The following is a 22029-nucleotide window of genomic DNA, read 5'->3' on the forward strand; positions in this document are numbered from 1 at the left end:
TCACTCATGTGCTCTTCAAGGTTTTGTTTAGTCAGGAAAGCATATTAACATGGTTGTCTCACTCCCTTATTGTGCAGAATTGTAGTGGTAGTGCCACGTAGGACTGAACCCACTAGTGTAGGGTCGAATGACAGACCACTAGAATGAGGCCACTATCAGTGGGCTTATGGAATTTGATGAACATGTGTACCCCTTGGAATGTTTTTTATTTACTTATTTTTTGTTTTTATTCAAGTCAAGACTGTTCTAGCTTGCAGCACCTTCTGAAAGCAGATATTAGTTGCCATTATTTGTTAGAACTGAATATATTAGCTATAGTTATTTCACAGGAAATGTGGGCACTAGGGGGATAATCTTTATGAGCAATAGTGAGTGTTTCCTTCATTTGTGTGCAAGATTTATGGCAAGTTATCTTCAGATGCAGAGTAATATTCATATACTTCCTTTTTTACTTTTCTGCTATGTAAATAGTAAGAGATAAAGAGGACTTGTTCCACAAAGTCTGACAACCATGGATAGATGTTTATACCCAACATAAGCAGATGAAATTAATGAATTGGAATGACCCGACTACCACACCTCTCACTATACTTCTACACTCCCATTTATTCCTTCTATTAACCCACCTTTACTTATCCTTTGTTGATACTACTGAACGCCTTGCCATTATACATGCCAAAAGAGAATTATTTTGGTACTCCTTGATTGTGAAAACTGTAACTTTGTTCCCTTCTTACTGTTAAAAACTCAAAGTGTTCTCCTTAGCTATTCCCTTGCACTCGGCAAAGGAAACGTGACATTTCGAACCCCTGAAGGGTATGCAAGGTCACTTCATTAATTTTTTTTTTATAGACACTCCCAGAATGCACGGAAGTGCGCAGGAAGTGATTTAGATTTGTCCACACAACCTCCGGATATATCACAACCCTTGTTATCAAACCAATAAGCTGCCACCAGTTCTCCTTTAATATAATCCCGGTCCGTAACTGGATTATAGGGTGAGGAACCGACCCCGTAGCATATATATAACAGTGACATAGTCGTGAGGATTCGTGCATTGAGATAAAAGAGCAACACAGGTTAAATTTTATTTTTAATTGCCTTAAGGGCACTCTAGACAAACAGTATACACAAAATATACATTGTTGACAAAGTACAAAATACAAGGGTAGGACTACAAGTATCAACAATTTGTCTGTTAGTTACTTTGTGTGTGGCCGCACTTAAGGATCATTCCTGCTTCTCTGAACAATCAGCAAACCTCAAGTATGGGGACCGTGGGATTCTTATTGGCATCCGCATTACAGGAGAATGTCACCTGATTTCCTGGATATAGCGTCTTTAGGGACCTATTTTAACCCCCCTTCCTTTCCCTCATATGTCTGCTGTGTGTCTTGTATATGTTGTCCCACTGACTGCAGTGTATGAACTATGTTTATGTATCTTCAAGAACTTTAAGTATAGATTGTTATTTTTCATTTAAATGTGAATGACTGTCTATTTTATGTGGATCTCCACAATGGATGAGCCAGATTAGATGGCCAATGTTTTCTTAGTTGTTCTATGTGTTCTTTGGTTGTTTAATGTTTGTACAACTTATGGATCTAGGAAAATCACTTAAACATACAGTTACATTTAAAAAAACTCAATAAAAAATTGTCATTTCTCTGATAATACTTGGTAAGTTATCATATTACTTCAAACCAATAATGTAAATTTAACCCCTAGGCGCACCAGGACGTTATAGTACGTCCCGGTGGCTAGATACTTAGCGCACCAGGACGCACTATAACGTCCTGCTTCTGGCACCGGCTCACGAACGGAGCCGGTACCAGAAGCAGCGGCTGTCAGCTGTCTAGTACAGCTGACAGCCTGCGCTAACACCCGCGATCGGAGCCGACTCCGATCGCGGGTGTTAACCCCTTACACGCCGCGGTCAAGCATGACCGCGGCGTGTAAGGGTCTTCCCCCTATGGATCGGATCCCCCGTGCCGCTTACCGGGGGATCCGATCCTCTCCTGGGCAGCTCCGAGGACTGGCATGTGCCCCGGAGCTGCCCGGTTTCCATGGCAGCCAGAACCCTTCCGGGTCTGGCTGTAAACTGTCTGAGCATGCGCAAGCTTGCTCAGACAGTTTACACTGCTCTACAATAGAATAGTATTGTAGAGCAGTGTATTGAACTTAAACCAGTGATCAGAGTATCACTGGTTTAAGTTCAAGTATGTAGAAGTAAAATTATGCAAAAACACTTAACACTACACATTATAATAAATAAAAAATAAATACATAAAAATATAAGCCCCTAAAATGTCACTTTCCCATAAAAACACTTAATAAAGTATAAAAAACATAAAAACACAAAAACCCCCCGCATGTTTGGTATTGCCGCGTCCGTAACAATCTGTATAATAAAACAGAATCGTTACTGGACCCGCATGGTACACGCCGTAGAAAAAAAAACGCAAAAACGTTCCGAAAAAAAGATAATTTTTAATTAATACCCTATAAAAAATGCTCTAAAAAGTGATTTAAAAAAATTTATGCACTCTAAAATAAGCCCACTAAAAAGAACAACTGTTCTCGCAAAAAATAAGCCCCTAACCAGATTTGTCAGCCAAAAAATAAAAAAGTTATGCATATGAATAGATGGTGATGCTAAAATGAATAAGATTTTCTCCAAATTAGTTTTTATTCAGTACAATTGAATAAAATACACAAAACCCCCACATATTTGGTATCCCTGCGTCCGTAACAATCTGCATAATAAAACAGAATCGTTATTAGATCCGCAAAGTGAACCCCGTAAAAAACAACCTCAAAAAACTCTCTCTGAAAAAAAGATGATTTTTTATTAATGCCCTTTAAAAATGCTCTAAAAAGTGATTTAAAAAAGTTACGCAATCTAAAATAAGACCACTAAAAAGAACAATCCTTCTCGCAAAAAATAAGCCCTTAAACAGATTTGTGAGGTGAAAAATAAAAAAGTTATGCATATGAAAGACGGTGATGCTAAAATTAACAACAATTTTGCCAAATTACTTTTTATTCAGTAAAAATGGGAAAAAATTAAAAATATATATGAATGAAGTATTTTTGTAATCGTGGCGACCCATAGAATAAAAATAATATACTATTTTTATGGTATGGTTAACGGCCAAAAAAAAACCACATAAAAATGTTCCTAAAAATTGACGATTTTCATTTCCTCCACCAACAAAGCTTTAATTAAATCTCACCAATTAGCTATAGATGCCCCAAAATTATGTACCAGAAAAGTGCATCTCATGTGGCAAAAGAAATAAGCCCCTATAGGTCCTCAATAAAAAAAGAAAAAAATTATAGCCTGTACAATGTGACATAGCAAATCTGATTTGGATGGCGCCTCCTTCCCTTCTATGCCCGGCCGTGTGCCCATACAGCAGGTTACCACCACATATAGGGTATCGGTGTACTCGGGAGAAATTGGGTATCAAACTTTGTGGAGCCTTTTTTCATTTAATCCATTGTAAATGTTTAATTTTCCACCCAAAATGAGTGTATTGTGAAAAAATATTACAATTTTCAGACTGCACCTCCGTTTTGTTTTAACCCCTATAAAACACCTAAAGGGTTAACAAACTTCTTAAAAGTGGTTTTTCATACGTTGAGGGGTGTAGTTTCCACAATGGGGTAATTTATGAGTCTAGCTATTATTTAGGCCTCTCAGTGTCAATTAGAAGTTGAGCAGGTCCATCTAAGTACGGGTTTTGGTGATTTTACAAAAAATGTGAAAAATGATACCTAAATTCTGAGCCTCAGAACATTCTAGTAAAATATGTGGAATCTTAAAAAAACCATGCCAACATAAAGCAGACATTTGGGAAATGTAAGTTATGAATTTATTTGGGTGCTATGACTATCTGCATCAAAAGTAGAGAATTTAGAACGTTGAAAATATAGAATTTTTCCAATTTTTTGCCAAATTTTGTTTTTTTTCATAACTAAACGCAAAAGATTTCATCCAAATTTTTAAACTAATTTGAAGTACAATGTGTCACGAGAAAACAATCTCAAAATCCCCTGGATATCTCATAGCGTTCCCACGCTATAACCACTTATAGTGACACAGGGCAGATTTGAAAAATGGGTCCGCGTCCTTTAGGCCAAAAGATGCTGTGTCCCGTAGGGGTTAAAGCCAACAACATTTTGGGAAACAAAGATATCACATTGTTGGATTTGAGGGTGTGGTGTTTTGTGGATTTGACTAGGATCTCTGGGACCAGCGACCGCTATTAAATCCCGCTCTAGTTTTCTAGAGAGCCTCTTTAAATAATCTGACATAAAAGCTGTCTGGCTCTTTTTCTGGGTCTGTGGATGTAAACAGGTGATGTGTGCATACTTCAGAGATATTACTCTACAGATGCAGCTGCCAATTAATTTCTGTGGGAATCTGTCTAGACTTATCATTTCCCTTTTTTTATTATAATTATTTTACATTGTCTTATAATTTTAAATGTTAAATTTTGATGTAGTAAATCATCATTTTCTGTCATATTGATAATTTTTGTCCTTTTTACCAGATTATTTTCAACAGGTTTGCACAATGCGTGGCCAGTATGCACTCCTGCACGCACAACCATCTGTAAAATCAAACTGTCTGTCCCCTGTCACAGCAGCCCCTATATACATGCACCTTGTTAAGAAATTGGAATAAAAAAAAAAAGCCTTGTCTTAATATCCATCTATGAACATCTAATATGCCTAGCAGTTATTTGTATTACTGAAAATGTCACACTTTTGGAATTCTTTCTATTATACCTTATCTCTGCAAGTACTTGTAAATGATAATCTAGTGAAGACGGCCCTAAAATGACATTTGCAGGATTCCTTATTTGTGGTTAGGACCTTCTGGATAACCTAAAATCAGATCAGTGTTTATAAAACTCATTCACATTTTCTAAGCACACACACCCATTTTGGTAAAAAAAAAAAAAAACTCCTTTCATAGGTCTGTAACTTGTCACGGAAAAACAGCTTATGTTCCAAGCTCCTTGTTTTTTTTTCCTTTTCTGCCTCTCCCACATTCTTCCAGAATTTAAGATGAGATTCACATGTACTAGATCGGTAGTAAGAAACCAGCCATAAGATTTCTACATCCATTAATGTAAAGGCCCAAAGTCCCCACAGAAATATCTATTATAGGCTACATTCACACGAACGTTTGGGGGACGTATATATGACCAACGTATATACGTCCCCCATACACTTCAATGTCCTCGCCGTGCCGTACGGGAGTGGTACAGTGCTGCACACGCGCGGCACCGTTTCGTTTCGTCGCACGTAGAAAGCTAGGACATCTTTCTCCGGAACACGGTGCTCATCCCCTGCTCTTCTCCCCGGCGCCGATGTATGCGGGCATACATGGTATGCATGTAGCCATAGAAATATATCAGACATGAAATTTGAATAAACCTTTTTATTTTTAGGTCAATTGAGATGACCAAAATTGTTTACATTTGCCAAATTCCAAATTAAGACACGAGAGAGTATTTGGTAGCATTGCCCTTAAAATTCTCAAAACAGTTGGTAGGAGCTTGGGCCCATTCCTACTGAGGCTATGATCACTGGTGGTGTATACAATGCATTTTGAAACGCGATACGTCAGCTGAGCAGAGATTTTGCTGATTACAATGCTGATAACATTTGCGTTTAGTGCTGTAGTATTGCGTTTTAAAACCCAAAGTAAATGCCACGTGTGAATGCAGCCTGACAGAACAGAACCATTTTTTGTAAAGCTGCCTTTCTCGCACTTGCCTTTTCAGCTTTGCCCATAAATTTAATAAGATTGAGATCAGCGCTTTGTGATAGGGACTCCAAAACATTGACTTTGCTATCCTTAACCAGTTTGGCAGTATGCTTCAGGTCATTGTCCATTTGGAAGACTAATTTGTGTCCAAGCTTTAACTTCCTGGCTTATGTCTTGAGTTGCTTCAGTATTGCCATATTATGTTTTTTCCTCATAAAGAATTCTATTTTGTGAGTAGTACCATTCCCTCCTACAGCAAAAAAACCCCACAACATGAAACTGCCACCCCATGTGTTTCACAGGTTTGATGTTGTTCTCCGGCTTGCAAGCTTCTCCCCTTTTTTTTTTTCTCCAAACGTAACAATGGTCATTATGGCCAAACAGTTAAATTTTTGTTTTGACAGACCAAAGGACATGTCTCAGAAAACTAAGGTCTTTGTTCATGTGTGCATTTGCATTTTTATGCTTCTTTCATGTTACCATCTCCTTCTAGACATAACAATATTGTTTCTACTTGTGTATAATTGTTTGTACAGATGAACAAAGCACCTTCTGGTATCTGGAAATTGCACCCAAGGATGAACTAGCGTTGTGCAAATTGACAATTCCTTCCTCATTTTTTGGATGATTTATTTAGACTTTCCCATGATGTTTCACAAAGAAACAGTGTTTTTCAGGTGTGCCACCTCAAATACATCCACAGCCGTGTCTCTAATTAACTCAGATGTTGTAAATAAACCAGACGATGTTGCCAAAAAATCAGAAGCTTCCTAAGACATGACATCATCATATGGACTGTCCCAAACTGTTTAAAGGCATAGTAATTTTAGCGTATTTAAATTTTGGACTTTGCAAAAAGTAACTAAAATGCCTTAAAATTCTCTCTCATTCTAGAATTTGGCAAATTGAAATATTTTTAGTAAGCCTAATTGACCTAAACCAGGAAACGTATATTCTATTGTAGCTCAAGACAAATTATTTTTTGGTCCTTGTGAAAATTGGATTTTGATCATTTTGGGTTGTCAAAGGAACAAGGGTAAAACAAAGTTTCATTGCAGATGCATTGCAGCTGATAATTGCAGCCTGGGACAAAATTACTGCCAAGTAACCTATCACAATTCCTTTCTTTTGTCTTGTGACTTGCATTTTTTCACAATGCTGTTAGTATAATTTATAATAGAAATTTGAATTCATTATTTTATAAATTATTTTACATGTATTGTTATTCATTTCTTATGACTTGTAGAAAAGAAACTCCTAAAATGGACGCTTTAGCTTTACTAAATGTGAGGTCTTTGCCTCGGGGCATGTGAACTTTATTTCATTTTTTGGATTGTGTAATGTTCCTCAGTGGTATGTGCTGTAATGAAATAGAGTTCCTCCTGTGAAAATATGAAGCATGAATATAGTTTTTATTTTAGAAATCTTGCCTACTGGCATTGAAACTGTACTTTTAATAGGGCTTGTAGGTTGTAATAATCTTATGACAGCTCTTGGCTATAAATGCTATACAACAGCTTTATAACCATAAAGGTTTATTTATGTGACTCTTTTCTTGTTAAAGGAAACCTCCCATGAGGAATCTACCATCAGTAGATGTGATGGTAGTTTGCTCCTGCCTCTGCCCTAATCTGTCATTTAATAATCCTGGAACCTAACTTGTTAAAAACTTGATTTTAGTAATATGTAAATTAACTGCAGAGCCTACTGGGGTCTGGAGTAACCTTCTCTTCCAGTGTCTGTCCAGGCTAGTACACGCCCCAATAGCCTCTGCAGGTAATTTACATATTACTAAAATAAAGTTTTTAACAAGCTAGGTAAGGTTCCAGGATCATTTAATTACAGATTAGGGACGAGGCAGGCTAGAGAAATCTACCATCAGATCTCCTTCTGATGGTAGATTCCTCATGGTAGGTTTCCTTTAGATTGACCTCCATTACATCTACTATGTATGTTTTCATGAAGTACAGTATTTTTTGAACTATAAGGCGCACTATCAATCTATGCCTGCCTAGGTTCATATATAAGGTGCACCGGATTATAAGGCGCACCTGATTATAAGGATGAATGACCAGCAGGTGGCAGACCTGTGCACAGTTCAAGGCAGCTGTTGTCTGTAAGTACGGTTCATATATAAGGTACACTGGACTATAAGGCGCACCTTTGATTTCTATAGTCTGAAAAATACCATATCTATATTTCAATATAGGCATTGTCCCTGAGGAGACTAACACCACGGCAGCCTTTGTGGTCATGCTGCGGTATCACAGGTTGCTGACTTTCAGGGGTCGTGGGGACATTTGTACCCTATATTAATGGAGCAGCGGTTCAGTAGTGCATGGCCACTGTGTTTACTACCACGAGACCCTTGGAAATAGAGTGCAGTGCTTGGCTATCTTTTGAAATAACCTGCCTAGTCTTTTTACAGGGGGTCCTGGAGCAGTTACCTTTATCAATATACAGTATACTGTATTAGAAAGAGGAAGTCTTTTCTAAACTTGTTGGAATACCCATGTAATAATGGCATGTTTATAGTCACTTCAGAGAAAATGTAATTTTTTTCCCCTCAGATTGGAGCATATGACCAGCAAATATGGGAGAAATCTGTGGAACAAAGGGAAATCAAGGTAGGTCTGTTTACTCTATTGCAAAGTTTAGTTGAAGGATTGCAACATCATCCAAGAGACTTCATAAACATAAGACACAAATCTATAAACTCTCAATGGTCACAATGTAGAAATGTTATCTACCTTGATCCAATGCCACCAGAGTATATACGTTTACCGCATGATGCCTCTGTATGAGCTCATTAGAGGAGACTGATCTCCTAAAGCAGTTATCCCTGGCTCCTGAAGTTTCTCTCAAAGATTAGATATTTTGAACCACAGAAAATGAGAAAGTAAATACTAAATAAAGTTGGGAGCTGCTGTAATTTTTTGTCACTGTAGAGACTGAAGGGTGTAACTTCAAGTGTAGACCTCATTCACTTACAATAGCAGCTGTAGGAATATTTCTAACAGTGAATTATAAAAATGTACCTTGGATAAGGGCTTACTGTCTGATCATGCATGCTACTCCATTCACTTCACTTTGTTTTCATATACAATACATATATATTACATTACATCTTTTCCTCTAATCTCTTATTGGTAAAATCATTAGAATACAGCGGCCCTTATTTATTTGGATTTTTTTGACCTGTAATTCATAGTCTATTAGATTAGTAACATGATCTATGTATTACAATTCTTGTGTCAACAGTGTATCAAAGCTTGTATAAGTCAGGATAACATAATTACTTGTGGTTTCTTCCTGCATTCTTTAATAAGCTTTAGTAAAAAAAAAAAAGTTTCATTTTTATGCTCAGAGTAATCCAATTTTCTTTAGTAAGACTGTTTTACTCCATTACACTACATCATCTCCACTTCGTTGTGATAGATGATGTTATAGACTAGTAATATGACCACGAGGCCTGGAAGAGGTTACTAGAGCTCCTACAAGATAGCAGCCCCCGTTATCATAGACAGAGAATAGAAGCAAAAAATCTAGAGTCAGGAAATTAAATCCGGCTCCTCCTGTGCTCTATAACATGCTGCTTACAGAATACTATTAATTTTCATGGTGATGGATATCATTTTTTTCTGCTGTTTGTTTTCATTATTTGATTGTAGTTTTCTTTCCATTGTTATGGGGCGCTGCCATTTTGCCTTAGCTCTAATAACAGCATTCAGTGATTATTCAGGGAGTATTACCTAAAAACTGCTTTAATAAAAACCCGTCTGAAGTCGCAGGGTGAGGCAGACCAGATCTGCCATCTCTCTCTGACTATTGAAATAACAATCTTCAAAGGTTAAAGATGGTATTGACCAGGTATTCAGATAATATACACCTGATAGACAGATAGCCGCTGTCTACTACTAGATTAGCTTTCTTCATAGACCATCTTATATCAGCTGTTTAATAAAACCACTGCCTGAAGACCAGTGGAACCTGTCAGTAACCATCTAATATATTGTTTCATATATTTGAGGGTAAGACGCATATTCAGGCCTTCTGTGTTTCAGTGGTGCTTGCCTTTTATTACAACACAAGGTTTTACCTTGAAAACCTTTACCCACAAGACCTGACCATGTGTCCTTGGCTTATAATGTGAGCTATTAGTTGGCCTCTTTTTGTCAGGTTCCGTGGACATGTTTAACCATGCGTAGTGGTTACAGCATTTACAATGAAACGCCTAACCCCAGCTAATTCCTTCTTTGATGGTATGTTTTTTATGATTGTATACAGTTCATTAGATTGGTAAGTAGTTCACACCTGCATAGTGTGGATTTTGTGGTGTCTAACTGGAAATGATTTGGTCCTCATATCACTATCGCAGTACTACTTGGATACAGTGGAACCTGCAAATCTGTTATTGTAATATTGTGCTTCTAACGCAGTCTGTGTGTGAATACCTCTGAGAATGACATACAGTATTATTACAGTGTTTGTTTAATTGCATGTTAGACTACAGTAACATTTGTTAATCTATCAGAATTTTACCCGATTTTTACTGCAAAACCAGAATATCTAAGTTAGAGGTGCCCAACCAATCTCTCAGCCTGGCCTCCAGATGTTGAGGACATTACCCTGAATTTAGTGATTTTTAAAGGAACAATTGCACCACCCTGCATAATGTACAGCACTCAACGGCAGATCTACTGTATTGGCCTCCCAGCTGGGCCCCAGGCTTTCACATTGGATACCTCTGATCTAGGTTTCCATTACTGGGCTACTGAGCTACTAACTGTAGTTACCATGCACATTACAAGTGAATGTCCACATCTTCAGTAATAGACGTGTTGTACGCAGCATGTGTTTTCTTTCACAATGCATGATGTTTATGAAGGATTTGACATTACCTTATGTCTATCATTTGCAAATATATTCCCCCCAGGTAGAAAGTTAACAGACGTGTGGGTTACAGCTACATGGATACGCATATTTGTTGTTCTCTAGCCACAATGTTGCATAGTTTATTCCCTACTTAAAGGGAACCTACCACCACAAATCTACCTATAAAGGTAGATTGGGTGGTAGGTGGATCATTGGGACGTGAGGATAGCCCTTTTAAGGGCTAATCATCACGTCCCTGCACTTTTTTGAGAACTTTAATTTGATATTTATTCAAATGTACTTATGTGGCTACCGGGGCGTGGAGTAGCCGCTTATGAGATTACACGAGGCGGCTACTCCACGCCCCGGTAGCCACTTTACTCCTCCTACTCACCCATCTTCGGCGCGCAGCTCCGCGTAGCTGCGCGCCCTCGTCCGGCGAGCCTGCCGTCTGCGCATGCGCAGAAGAGCAGGCCCGCGCCTGTTTCGGAGTTGTGACCGCGCAGGCGCGGGCCTGCTCTTCTGCGCATGCGCAGACGGCAGGCTCGCCGGACGAGGGCGCGCAGCTACGCGGAGCTGCGCGCCGAAGATGGGTGAGTAGGAGGAGTAAAGTGGCTACCGGGGCGTGGAGTAGCCGCCTCGTGTAATCTCATAAGCGGCTACTCCACGCCCCGGTAGCCACATAAGTACATTTGAATAAATATCAAATTAAAGTTCTCAAAAAAGTGCAGGGACGTGAGGATTAGCCCTTAAAAGGGCTATCCTCACGTCCCAATGATCCACCTACCACCCAATCTACCTTTATAGGTAGATTTGTGGTGGTAGGTGCCCTTTAAATAAAACTGGACTTCAAGCAGCAGAATGGGCAGAGATGCCAAGATGGAATCAATATGCGTTTTACTGAGTTATGAATGTCTCTGGAGTACAATTCTATTGTCATTTTGTTTGGTGTATACTAATCCATATGCTCACATCTGCATCAAAGGCTACGTTATTAGCCTCTTTTACAGATTCCATCAAAAATTGTGAATCACACAGGACATTTTCATGCGGCAAAATGTTGGACATTAAGTGGCAGATAGTCAGACCATATTTTAGTCAATAGACTCTTTTGTGTTCTGTTGGTGTCAAGATTTTGGTGTCTTAAAGATTCCTTGTCTTTTTTATTTAGCAACTGATATGAGTTAGCCTAGATCATTGACAACACTTAAAGCCTCTTTTTGGTACTTTCAAAGGCTATAGCCTTGGCTCCGATTATACACATTTCTTTGCCACACTATTTTTAAAAATTTTAACATTTTATTGACTTCTACAAGAAGATGATTTGTTACTTTGAATTCAAATATTTAAGTCAGCATTTTGAAGGAAAATAAACATTGTTTGTAATTTTGTAAAAAATCTTTCTAACATATTTTGCACAGGGTTTAAGAAACAAGCCAAAGAAAACTGGGCATGTAAAACCAGACCTCATTGACGTAGATCTTGTTAGAGGTATAGTATATACCGCTGATTTAATACTTTTATAATGTGATTGTGTTACTATTGGTAAATATAGTTGGGGACATCAATCTAAGTTTTAGATCAATAGATCTAGTTAAATCTTGCAAAATGCCTATAATTCAAGACCAACAACCATAAATGAGTTTTGAAATTAATACACTTTATTAAATATGCAAAAACTTAAAATTGCAGACATAAATAAAAAGCAAAACATACAGTGAAAAACATGTCAACAATCACAAGAATACAATCCCTATAAATTGTGCCATGCAGTGTGTCTATATGTTACTGGGATACCAAACAGGAGCAATGCTTGTCACTAATGGAAGCTGTTACTATTAGCAGCTTTAACACTAGGATCACAATGGAAAAAGAAATGACACACGGGTTGCAGGTAGTAAGAGGTTTTCACGTACTGCACAGCCTGGATTTGTCTTATTGTTTAGAGGGAGTAGCAGTGGTAACAAAGGTAACATACTACATGTCATGATTTGTCATCTTCAAAAATATCTTCAGGGATCGCTCAGCCTAAAGCAAAGTTTCTATTGCTTAAGACGTGTTCTGTTCCACACTTCAATGAAACACAATATTAAATTGCATTGAGGCTAGTCATCTGATCATTTGGGTGTGTACTTCTTCCCAATTATAGCATTGTACCACTGCATATTTATACGTGATTTGCTACATTACTGCTTTGTAATAGAAATAGATTATGGCTGATATTGCACTTAGGTTCCACTGAAGTGACTGGGCTGAACTTCAGTCCAACAAGTGTTGTAATAATTATATACAGGCGATCCCCTACTTAAGAACACCCGACTTACAGACGACCCCTAGTTACAAACAGACCTCTGGATGTTGGTCATTTAGTCTACTTTATCCCTAGGCTACAATGATCAGCTATAACAGTTATCACAAGTGTCCGCAACTAAGATTTATTGTTAATCCGGGTTCTTATGACAATCCAACATTTTTAAAATCCATTTGTCACAGAGACCAAAAACATTTTGGCTGGGATTACAATTATACAATAATCAGTTGTGACTTACATTCAGATTCAACTTAAAAACACACCTACTGAACCTATCTTGTACGTAACCCGGTGACTGCCTGTATAATGCAAAATATTCAGTTCATATTCTGGCAGAATATTAAATATAAATGTCTCTTTTTAATCCATAAACAAAATGATGCTTCATTGTTGGACTTTTTGTTTGTAACTTGATAAAATTCGAGGCTAAAATTGTTTGTTTTCAATAATCTCACTTTTTCTTTCCCACAAGGATCTGCTTTTGCGAAAGCAAAACCAGAAAGTCCATGGACTTCTCTTACAAGAAAAGGAATAGTTCGAGTTGTATTTTTTCCATTTTTCTTTAGATGGTGGCTGCAAGTAACATCAAAGGTCATTTTCTCCTGGCTGTTTCTACTATATCTCCTTCAAGGTAAGTGTATACATGTGGAATATTGATATATTTGTCTCTTTATTTCTCTGATTGGCCTCTTGGCCTAGTTTACTTGATATGGGAAACCTTCAACATGACCTTGTGCCTTGAGTACTGTATGTCCAAATCACACTGGAAATACATTAATAATGTACTTGGGTAATTCTCTCTGAGCTTTCTAGTCGTATTCATTGTGGTCAGGCAGCAATTATTTAGGCAGTGACAGACTCCTTAGATTGATTGTTTGTGTAGGTGTATGTTATTCTATACTGTTAGTTTTAAGAAACTAGAAAGGGAATGTGTCACTAGAAATATTTTACATATTTTTCTATCCTATTTTCTATCTTGCATTGTTTACTTTGGTCGCTAAGTTTCACAATAGACTTACACTTGTAGGATTTCTTCTTTGGAGCAGTCAGATCAGATTGAATAGAAGATAAAACCTCCTTGTAAAACAACATCATTACACACACTACTGACAATCAGCATGTCTACAGAACATGCCGTGAGTTGGCTCCAGACTATTTCTGTCTATGGTTATGAGGCTGCTGTAAAGCATATTAAAGCTGTTATCAGAGCAGAGCAGCTCAAGCAAGATGGCAGTCTTTATAGTAATATGCAAAAAGTAGGGAAAAAATAAATATATGCAGAAAATAGTTAGAAAAAGGTAATAATATGTTTCCCTAACCATATTTTAATATGAGATTAAGAAAATTGGTTATATATTTCATTTAAATGTCAAAGTGCTAAATATTATTACTAAGGCCTAAAGTAATCATATTTCTACTTCTAGATCCCAGCTCACCCAGTTGGATACTGCTGAGGTTCTGTTCACATGTGTGTTATAGTTTCTGTTTATAAAGGAAACCTGTGCACTTAGGTGGATGGGTCACACAGCAGGCACTAATGCCATACAGTACTATTTTCATGTGTGAAGTGTGACGGTATATGTGATTGATTATCTGACATATGTGAACCTTGCCCAATGCTATTATTTCTTATTAGTTTCTTGTCTTTGTTTTATGAAGAAATGGATGTTTATAATGTTGGCTTTGGTACTGGGTATATATTTAGAAAACAGTCAGCGTGCCAAACAGTGACTCATAATTGAGATTGCAAGAAGTCACAGCTAAGAACAATGCTGCCTGCTTCCAACCTTTATAGAGAATCCTCAACCCGAATTTCCTGCACGCAGATGAAACTGAATGTGGCTTATTTACATGTTGAGGAATTTCTCAGCACAGTTTGTCTCTGTACCGTGCAGCACCATTATACCAAGGTCTCCCTTGTGGTTATCACATATGTCATTGGTTTTACAACTACTTTCTTTTTTGTGTTAGGAACAGCTTTTGTGTAGGCAGTAGAAACATTATTGTTTTGTAACGAAAGAGCCATAACAAGATAGAAATTTACATCTCCCAATGGAGAAGTCTTTGTATATAGAAATAAGCAAACAAGCCTCACAGTGAAGGAACGGCTTGATAAAGATGTTTACATTAGGCGGCATTCACAATTAGTCAAAAGAAAGTTTCCTTCTATTAAAATAATAATTTAGCAACTATTTCCCTACAAATCTGATACTCCTCTGTGATGGTTCCTGTAGTTCCTCCTTTGTTACTTTCTTTTGTTACCCTTTGGTGTTACTGCTTTATCCATTTTTTTATACTGCTTGTTTTATTTGTAGGTACTATGTTTGTGCTAGCTAGGTATTTCCTTAGAAACCGAATTCTGCTTTGTGATGGTTTACCAACTCTACTTCTGTTTCAGTTGGCCTTTGGGGTGCCTTCCCCCTGTGTTCCCCTCTTTTTCCCCCTTTTGGTGTTACTGCTTTATCTTTATATTGTATCATTGTTACTTTTCTATGTTTTTTTAATGTTGTTCTATATATCCTTTTCCAGCCCTAGATAATAGGTTTGTTTGTGTTTTTGGGCCTAACTCCTTCAGACAGTTTTTTTTTTTTTTTTTACTATTATCAAATTTGCCAACAAGTGCAAAGAGGCAAATTGCACATTTTCTCCTCTGGAATTGACATCCTGAACCATCTCTTTAGCAGCTATTGACATATACAATTTCTGGCTCTGTCAAGGCCAGAAAAATCTTAGACTCTTTGATCAGCGTTGATGTGACCAACATCTGTGACACTAAAAGAGGTGCGGCTGCACATCGGCACGGATACCCACTCCGATATAGTGTAAAGCCCAAGCACTCCTTTACTGCAAACAGAATTTTTATTAGAAAACAGAGCAGTGGATAACAGGAATATATAGTTGAGTATGGAAAGTCGTGGTGGGTAATGTACTGTTGTACAAACTAATGGTGCCATTCAGACGAGCATACAGCTGCGCGCTGCTCGCCCCTCCCTTCTCCATAGAGAAGCAAGCACCTGGTGCCGTTATAGGGCATGTCCTACATTTTGCCTTGCACGGTCACGGTGCGTTGTGACAACGTGTGTTCACCGAACAATGACCAGGCACCATAGACATCAATGGGGACCGTTATGTGGCTGCAAATAGTGCGGCTGCATATCCCTCCTCATTATGTTTGTGTGAATGAGCTCTTAACATGTTTATGGTTATTTTGTTTGTTTATTGTTTTGCGCAATGTAGGGAGCATGGAAAAAGCTCTTTAGGGTCTGATTGCCAGTTTTAGTGAAAAAAAATATATTGTATGAGCAGTCTTAAGCAAGAATGCCCCTTCTCCCAAGATGGCATTTGACTGTGGCACTTAAATTTTTTAATTTCACGATTGGTGGTGGCGTCAGTTGCCTTCTGCATAATACAGCAGTCACTCGCTGTTTATGAAGAGAGCTCACCCTGTGAGCCCTCTCCATGTACAGTTATCTATGCTGCTGCACATATACAAGGCCCATCGTTTCCCCTTTAATGCAGTCTTCCACTCCTCAAAGCACAGGCCAACAAATGCATTGGCCTTCATAATTCATTTTTTCATTTAAATGAAGTTACTTTATAAAGAAGGAATGCTATAATGGATATTTACCACCCTTCTTGGGGTGCACATAGTTGCGTGGTGTGAAAGCTGGGAGTGGGTTCCCTTTATAACTAGATAGATAATACAATACCTTGTATTGCTGGTTCTTGAATTCTTTTCATTTGCCTGATGGTAATTCAAGTCTTTTTACTACTACATATGTAGCTGTACATTCAGCTGAAAAGGCTCCTATGTTGGCTCAGCAGACTATTGATTCAGAGGCCTATGGTGACCTGCGCTACATTAATAAAAGCACATGAAATAATTTATGGTGCAATCTAGTGACTAGTATGTGTGACCTTTCTGCAAGTGCCTGGGTAGCTTTTATTTGCATTCCCTGACTGGTATCTGTTTCCATGGTAACTTATTTTTAGCCCACACATATGCTTAATATTTATTGAGGTTACAATTAAAACTGCTGTGTTGATGAAATCACTCCTGCGCCTTTATTAAAATATTAAGACATGAGCACAGTGGGGACGCTGTTTCTGGGTTTTCAAATTCTATCCAATCTGATTATCCTTGTATTTGTCCTATACATAAGAGCATTTTTAAACTTATTTCATTGTTAATACATGAGAATTCTCTAGCTTCACTAATGCAGAAACATATCTTGTTTAATCCCTGAGCAGAGTGGTTTTGCCAAGTAAAACAACTATAACATTCGGGACCTTGGGAAAGCTGGATGGCTACAGCCTGCCGTTGATAAAAACATTACATGGAACTTTCTGAACAGTCCAGACAGGACTAATCAACCTTAGCTAGAGCACTCCTACAGCAGCTGGGGCATGGTGTAGTCATTTTGATTACTTCTGCCTGTCAGGCACATCACAGTGATTACATCATTATTTCGAGCAGTGCATCCTTAATGTGAGAGGAGAAGCGCTGAGCCCCAGCACACAAGCGACAGGGCTTCATTATCATAATTTTATAATTGTTGTTTTTTTTTTTAAGCAAAACCACTCAGCACTGGGAACAGGATGTGTTTCTACATCAGTGTAGCTACAGCATTCTCAAGGCATGTTTGGTTTATAATGCATCAAATCAAATGGTAGATTTCCTTTAAATGGATTGTCCACTTTCAGCAAATAATCAATATTGTTTAAGTAATGAAGAGTTGTACAATTTTCCAATATACCTTTTGTATCAGTTCCTCACATTTAGCCTTCTAAATGTAGAGATAGTTTAAAGTGTAAAATAAACCTTTTGGAGCAATTTATTTATTTTTTTTTCAGAAATGAATAGTACAGGGATAAGAAAAGTCTTGTTATATACTTTATTAATCCCTTATCGTTGCTTGCCATAATAATACGGCAAAGCGACGGGTGGTGACTTCTGTATTAGTTCTCATTGCCTGACTACATACCAGAAAAACTGCCATGGTGATTTGGGACACAAAACAAATTACAGGTCCTTAGGGTTTTCTCCATGATATATTATACATATACATATATTATACATAGGGGTTATTTATCATACGATGTACGTATGATAATGTTGCAGCCCCTTCTGCACTTCAGCCTCTTGATATATCAGGTGGCCGACCGCACCATGCAAACTTTCACTATTGACACTCACTTTCTGTGGTTCTTCCCCGCATCTTCACAGCGATTCAGTGAAGCATGAGTATAACCCCCCAGATTTGCTGCCCATGTGTTGTGTACTAGTTCAACTTGACTGCATGACTGGGCAGGACCAAGAGCACTGGTATTAGTAAAGCATATACATTTAATTTTTCTTTGCTGGCGCAGAAGGAAAAAATGTGTAATTTTAAACACTAAACTGCGGGTACAACACGGGACCTGTGGGGGAGGTCTATAGTCCCAAATCTCCCTGGCTGGTTCACTTTAAATATTTTGATGTGTTCTAAAATCTGGACTCTTTCTTAGTCGCAGGTTGTTCTTAGGTATGTTTTTGAGCTTGAAGTACATCAGTGTTATTAATCCTTGTGTTTATGTTTGCAGCTGCATCAGTAGTATTATTCATCATATCACCTGGGCCCCACTGTGTTCCTCTTACGGAAGTGATTGGACCAATATGGTTAATGCTGTTACTTGGAACAGTTCATTGTCAGATCGTATCAACACGGACAGTTAAATCGCCTCCAGTCATTGGTGGGAAAAGAAGAAGGTAAAGGGCAAATAAGCCACAATATATTTCTCATGGTTATCTTCACGCATGAACGGTTTTCATTACTAATGAATTTTAGTGTAGCAGTTGTCTTTTTAACCCTGACATATGACAGGCATGTATTCATAATTTAAGGTAATGTGCCTGGTATCATTTGACACTCAAAGGGTTAAATGAGGGTTCTTGCGTTTACTGCATGACTAGAAATATAAAATTAATACAGTTCATAAATGAAAGTACTCAATGGTACAGAAACTAACAGCTATGTAGATACCCTATTTACAAGACAAGTATGGGCATACATCTAAGTCTGCATTTACGCGAACGTATGGGGGAAATACGTACGACTGCAAGCTTACCGTTCCATACACTTGGAAAAGATTGAACATGTCCTATCTTACCCGGTGTGCAGGGCCATTCGCCGTGCATCTCTATGAAGAGGAGAGGGGGGTCACCCCTCCTCCGCTCCAGCGCCTAGAAGGGTGGGCATACATTCGTGTTAATTCGGTCTAAGTCTGGCGACAGTTAGCAGCCGATTAGCTGATAAACTGCAATACTATGTACAAAAACTACATATGAGATTCTACAGAGTTCGACCACATATTGTGACTAAACTCCCAGCTCAAATGGGGTTACGCCTAAAATTCCTGCTGGTGTGATGATGGAAAAAACACTCCCTATGGCAGTGGTGGCAAACCTATGACACGGGTGCCAGAGGTGGCACTCAGAGCCCATTCTGTGGCACCCAGACATAGCTCACCAGACTTCCACAACCATCCACACTGTGGAGCACCTGCTCCAGGCTCCTTGCTTCTTCCCTGGAGGGATATAAGAATAAACCCTCCGTTCAATGGTATTGGTGTCCCCAGGATGCTGATATGCTTGAAACCTGTGGCAATCCAAGGAGCAATAGGTTTCTGCTAAAATTGCTGTGTTGACACTTTCCGATAAATGAGTGGATTTTGGATGTAGTTTGGGCACTCTGCCATCACTTCCCTATGGGATTTCAATTGCATGGTGACTGTATGTGTGTCCCCAGCCTAAGACACAGGAAACTATATACCTCATATCTTATTGTACAGTACAAGCTTTATACCTAGACCAATGTTTGAAAGCACACACTGGAAAGTGCACTGGGTGGATATAAAGAATCAAATAACACATAACATTTAGCTTACATGCCCACATCTTAATCATATTAATCATTAACTGTATTTGTCTCGAAGATGAAACAATATTGCACAAGTTAAGAACCTAAGAGCTGGGCCACACTTCTCAATGCTCAAAGAAGTTGCCAAGGGAAATGTCCCCTTCACATATTTATCTTAATAAATTGTACCATAAATTTAGTGTAGAATTGTAAGTGTTTTTATTATTAAATACCGTCAAAGTCAATCACAAAAATGAATAGATCATAGACTATGTTGAATAATCTAACTGTAAGTATTACCTGCATGGTGATAACGTGCCCTATTAAATATACCACCAAATACAATTTGTAAAGTCATATTTTATTGATAGATATATATATAAGCAACAGCTGTTAAATCACAAAAAGCTTCTGATTTCTGTGTATTCAAATGGGGCAGTTAAAACTACATTACTGTGCTGTAGTAAAAAGTTTATGGCTGTGTTCACACTTTCCAGTTGAATTGCGATTTGAAATGCAATTCAATTGGAACAGGGATTGGGATTGTCCCAATCGTATATGCATTTCAACCAAAACGCAAGCACCATGTGTTGTGCATTGTTTACATGCCAGCGCAATGAAGCCGGGTCTTATCCAGCATCGTGAGAAGAGGCAAAGTAAAGCTAAGTTCACACCTTACCAGGTTCCGTTATGAACTTGTTTTTGCATAGAAAAAAAAATTTACACGGGATGCTGTAATATTTTTTATGAAAAACTGAAGCATTACCAAAAGTAATGGTACATTCCATACATATCATTCTCAGTTTTTTAATTCCTGTAAAGAATAGAAAAGGTCAGCACCTTGTTAGCGTCTGAACTTTACTCCTGGAATTGTTCAAATTGCATCTTGCTCTTTCTACATATGTACATGTAGAAAGCTACAAGTTTTGTTTCATTGTCCCACTGCAAGTCAATGATGAAGGCCCTCCGACTTTTTCATCTCTTCTGCTGAAGGAAACTAAGAAAAGCCGCACATTTGGAAGTACATAGGGAAGGTGATGGCTCTAGTACCACAGATAATACACAGGAAGGAACTTTGCAGAACTACGGTACAAGCACCTCTCACAGTATTGGCGCAGTCTTCCGAGATATCTGGCATGCTGCTTTCTTTTTATCAGGGTTTGTATTTATTCCAAGTTTTGTTTATTCGGAGAGATGCAGTATCCCTTCTCTGGAAACATTTGATGCCCTAGTTGATCTCCAGTGTATATTATGTAAATTCTTGGTCTGCCTGCCTTAAACCTAGACATTTAGTTATTTTCACTCCGAAAACCTTCAAAAAGTCACCCCAGATTAATCACGCTAATCACGTTGTAATAAACCATCCAGCTGATTTTGAACAAATGTTTCTTGAACCTAATTCAAAGCTGTGCAATGATAGTGTTTCTATAAGCGTTGTATGATTAAAAAGGTTTGGAAAATGCAGAGAATTTCCTAATATAAAAATTCTAAATAAGTAGTCGGATCCCACGCTGGTGTTTTTTTTATGGTCCCACCTGACACAGACACAAAAGACTGCTCAGTCACTCGCCGCTATTTCCAATGATTGACTGAATGACTATCTTCTGTATATCAAGGTTGACAGGAAGAACACATTGATAGGGATCATGAAAGCTTGGTATAAGTATTTTGGAGTTTAAACTCCATTTGAAGCCATTTTAATGAAAAAATCTGGATAATTCCTGATAATAAATTCAGTAAAATAATGCAATGAAGATCACTTGTGCAACTGAAATGTAATAATTCAGCTGAATCTGGTCAAATTGTAAAAGTAATAACCTTTTGGTGAAGGGGCTCTTCTGCCGTCTGAACAGAAGGCATTAGTTGGATTGTTTATTCATTTGATCTTGAAATTGTACCTGTTTAAAAATTTAGGTGGCTGTGAAACCGCAATGCACATCACCTCATACATAGTTTATTGTTGGCAGGTTTGGATCTTATTTCATTCTGTTTGGAAATTCACAAAAAGTCTTCTTGCCTGGAGAAGGGATATTGTGTACCTCTTTCATGTTATTCTTCTATCACTCTTGTGTTGCTTGTGTTGCCTGGAGTGCTTTAAAATTCTGATCAAGTTTTGTATAACACAGATTTAAGATTTCCCATCGATAGATATGTTGTCT

General features: G+C 38.1%; 1 protein-coding gene across 4 annotated transcripts in view; it reads left to right on the top strand.

The window, feature by feature from the left end:
• Nucleotides 1–22029, top strand: part of PHTF2 (putative homeodomain transcription factor 2) — a 59324-nt gene that overhangs the window by 20263 nt on the left and 17032 nt on the right. For 3 of the 4 annotated variants that reach the window (XM_072147236.1, XM_072147237.1, XM_072147238.1), the window contains exons 3-7: nt 8356–8412; nt 12082–12151; nt 13444–13602; nt 18555–18720; nt 20864–21028. In XM_072147236.1, coding sequence (XP_072003337.1) covers nt 8356–8412; nt 12082–12151; nt 13444–13602; nt 18555–18720; nt 20864–21028 — 617 coding nt within the window. The remainder of the gene's footprint in view (nt 1–8355; nt 8413–12081; nt 12152–13443; nt 13603–18554; nt 18721–20863; nt 21029–22029) is intronic. The other variant, XM_072147239.1, reaches the window with a different exon arrangement.

This window comes from Engystomops pustulosus, chromosome 4, assembly GCF_040894005.1.
Source record: "Engystomops pustulosus chromosome 4, aEngPut4.maternal, whole genome shotgun sequence".
NCBI lineage: Eukaryota > Metazoa > Chordata > Amphibia > Anura > Leptodactylidae > Engystomops > Engystomops pustulosus.